This window comes from Palaemon carinicauda, chromosome 30 (genome assembly GCF_036898095.1).
Source record: "Palaemon carinicauda isolate YSFRI2023 chromosome 30, ASM3689809v2, whole genome shotgun sequence".
NCBI lineage: Eukaryota > Metazoa > Arthropoda > Malacostraca > Decapoda > Palaemonidae > Palaemon > Palaemon carinicauda.
Genome location: NC_090754.1, coordinates 97,837,150 through 97,841,147, shown reverse-complemented (window position 1 = coordinate 97,841,147; position 3,998 = coordinate 97,837,150). Strand labels below are relative to the sequence as shown.

Below are 3,998 nucleotides of genomic sequence, written 5' to 3'. Positions count from 1 at the left end.
GCAGTCTGTTAAATAATTTATGCGTGGGTCAAAGTTAAACTTCGCCTTTATTAGGTAGTGTTTGAATTTTCCAATGTTTGATTACTCGCGTAGTGCAATTTTCTAATCGTCGTTCACTTGTTTTCAAGGGAATACAACTTGGACGTATGTTTATTTATCGTGTGTAAATTTTTAATTTTCATTATGGATGTTAAACCGTTAATTGACAGTGCAATTAAACAAGGCCTTACTGGTACTCAAATTGATGAATTTGTACATAGACAGTTAAAGCTTCAGATAGAATATGACGAGATCCGAAAGAAAGCAGACGAAGAAAGAGAAGAAAGAGTCGCAAAGCGTGAGTTAGATAAACTAGAGAGAGAGAGAAAGAAAGCAGACGAGGAGAGAAAACATGAATTAGAGTTACTTAAATTGAAATCTAGTCCTGATTACACTCCAGATCCTAATCCCATTGTTGATCCCTTAAGGTCTTCTTTGCCTAAAATTCCACCATTTGACGAGACCGTAGACGAAATAGACTTGTACATAGATCGCTTTGAGAGATTAGCGAAATTTTACAAATGGAAAGAAGATGATTATTCAATGTTATTGGGAACTCTATTGCGTGGTAGAGCTTTGAAAATTTATTGTAGCTTGTCTAGCGATATTGTCAATAACTTTGTTTCACTTAAGAAAGCTCTGCTTAAAGCTTTTCACATAAATTCCAATGTATATCGAAGGAAGTTTAGAGATTATATTATTGATACTGACGAAAGTTTTGTACAGTTCAATTGTAAATTGGGACAATATTTTGATAAGTGGTTGGAACTTGCAAATGTAGAGAAAAATTATGAATCTGTTAGAGATTTTATGATTTTTGATCAAATGTTGTCTAGTTGTTCTCATGATCTTCGTTCATTTTTGCTAGAACAGTCACTTCAGAATTCATGTCAACTTGCTGAGAGTGCAGATAGATATCTAGTTGCTCATGGTATGAAGAAATGCCGTAAGAGTAATGATAAGATTCCCTCTAAACCTCATGCTAAACCTCTTGCTGATAATATTTCAAAGTCTCCTAAAGTTTCGAATTCGGTAACTAAATCTGATTCTAATGTTAAATGTCATCATTGTGGTGAAGTTGGTCATATTCGTCCTAATTGCCCTGTGTACAAATTAAATAAGAAATCTGATAAAGTAGTGCCTAAAATAGGTGTAGTACTTGGCCGTGAAGAAAAATTGCATAATTGTGTAACTGATACCGATGGAAAGATTTTTGACCAGTCAGTTGAGATAGTTTTTGATACTGGGTGCAATACCGTGGTTGTTAGAGATACATTAGTACCTTTAAATTATCCTCGTGGCAGAAAAGTGAAAGTTTATGACTATCTTGGTAGACCTTTGTACCTAAATACAGTGCATACAATTGTTGAGTCTAAATTCTTTTCTGGTAAAGTTAAAGCTATTGTTGCCCCCATACGTTGCGCAGATGTCATTATTGGTCTTATACCTGGACTTAAACATAATGTTGATGCAGGTTTAAGTTTAATAAACGGTGATGAGTTTGTTTCTGATCGTAACGTTAACGTTAATGTTGTAACGAGAGCAAAAGCTAAGGATAAAGTAAAGGAGCGTCCTATGTCTAGTAATCTTGAATCTTTGGATAAGGAATATGGTCTTAATTCTGATGAATTTAGTGAGTATCAAAAAGAATGTCCTTCACTTGCTAGTATCCGTAAGTTGCTTGATAACGAAGAAAGTGTAACCTTAAAATGTCGGACAGTCAAGTACGTAAATGTTGGAGATTTAATATATCGCAAGTGTCTTGAAAGTAGTAAACCTGAAGATGTGGGAAAATTACAGTTAGTTGTGCCAGTTCAGTACCGTAATATAATAATGAAGTTAGCACATGAGTCTTTGTTGGCGGGACACTTTTCATCTCGTAAGACTGTAGATAAGATCATGCAGAAATTCTATTGGCCAAGGGCAAGCTTAGATATACATAGATTTTGTAAATCTTGTCATTCGTGTCAAAAGTTCAGCAGTAAACCAAAGAAAGTACCTTTAGTGCCAATGCCCATTGTGAATGAACCTTTTTCACGTATTGCGATTGATCTAGTTGGTCCTATCACTCCTTGTACTAAGAAAGGTCATAAGTATATTCTTACGGTGATAGATATGGCTACTCGGTATCCCGAAGCAGTTGCTTTACGCAATATTGATACAGTTTCTGTAGCGGAGGCATTAATGGAGATATTTTGTAGAGTTGGTATACCCAAAGAAATCCTTAGTGATCGTGGCACTCAATTCAAGTCTGATCTTATGTCTGAAATTAATAAATTATTAAGTATCAAAGCCATTTACACCAGTCCTTATCATGCATCTTGTAACGGAATGGTTGAACGTATGAATGGAACTTTGAAAAATATGCTAAAGAAAATTTGTATTGATAATCCGAATGAATGGGATAAATACATTAATGTTGCCTTATTTGCATATCGTGAAATTCCAAATGATAGTTTAAAGTTCAGTCCTTTTGAATTGCTGTACGGTCGAAATGTAAGAGGTCCATTACATATTTTGCATGAATTGGTATCTAATAATAGTATTGATGGAGAATTAACTACTAGTTATCAATACATAATTAACCTTAGAGATAAATTGCAGAGCATGGCTGAAGTTGCAGTAAATAATGCCAAGGTTAGTGCCAAGAAATATAAAGAGTATTTTGATAAGAAAACCACCTCTCGTAAATTCAAAGTTAATGATGAAGTTTTGGTTATGCTTCCAAATAGTTCAAATAAATTCCTTATGCAATGGAAAGGTCCATATATAATCACTGATGTCCATTCTAATGGTGTTGATTACTATGTCAAAGTAGGAAATAGATTAAAGTTATATCATGCAAATATGCTTAAGACTTATCATAGAAGATCTAAGGTTAGTGTAATTCAACAAGAAGTAAATGATCTTTTAGATTCATCAAATTTGTTTTCAGCTCTTCAAGCTGAAGTACAGCCTGTTATTGCCATTACTGACAATAATTGTTGTGAATTGCCATCAAGAGATGAAGACTCTGGTAATTATAACTTTTGTGAATCTTTGTCATCTGATAAAATTAATGATCTTGAAGGTTTATTGAAGTCATGTACAGACGTCATGAGTGATACACCTGGTCGTACTAAGACTATTTCTCATAATATAAAATTGCAAAGTGATGAACCAATCAGAGCTAAGAATTACCCAATTCCTTTAAGTTTGCTCGATGAATTCAATAAGGAGGTAGATAGAATGATTGACATGGATATTATTCAACCTTCAACTTCTGATTATTGTTCACCCCGTTGTTATTGTACGGAAACCTAATGGAAGTATACGTTTATGTGTTGATTTTAGAGCTCTTAATAAATATTCTGAATTTGATGCAGAACCGATGCCTAGTATAAATGACGATTTACATAAAATGAATGGCGCCAAATATTTTACTGAATTAGACCTATGTAAGGGGTACTGGCAGGTTCCATTAGATCCTAGAGCTATGAAATTTACAGCTTTTTCTACCAAGTATGGGTTAATGGAGTTTAAAGTGATGCCATTTGGTCTTAAAACCGCATGTGCAACATTCGTGAGATTGATGCGAAAAGTGTTGTCAGGATTAGTAAATGTATCTTGTTATTTTGATAACATTGTTATTTTCAGTAAATCCTGGAGTAATCATCTTAATCATATTAAGTTAGTTCTTTCAAGACTTCGTGACCATGGCCTAACAGCTGGTCCTGATAAATGTTTCTTTGCATTCAATGAAATAAAGTATCTTGGGTATAAACTAGGAAATAACTGTTTATCACCTATTAGGTCCAGAGTAGATGATATTGTTAATATGCCTGTTCCAACAACAAAGAAGGACTTACGTTCATTTATGGGAACATTAGGATATTACAACAGATTTATTCCAAACTTTTCCATTTTGTCTGCTCCAATTAATGATTTATTGAAGAAAAACTGTAGTAATAAATTGAATT

At 33.8% G+C, this 3,998-nt stretch overlaps 1 protein-coding gene across 1 annotated transcript; it reads left to right on the top strand.

Annotated features, from left to right (window-relative positions):
- The first annotated feature begins 183 nt into the window (after window positions 1-183).
- Window positions 184-3,342, top strand: LOC137623660 (uncharacterized). The gene is made up of 2 exons (XM_068354491.1): window positions 184-2,373; window positions 2,677-3,342. Exons 1-2 carry the CDS (start codon window positions 184-186, stop codon window positions 3,340-3,342), a joined length of 2,856 nt encoding a protein of 951 aa, XP_068210592.1.
- Window positions 3,343-3,998: the final 656 nt, after the last annotated feature.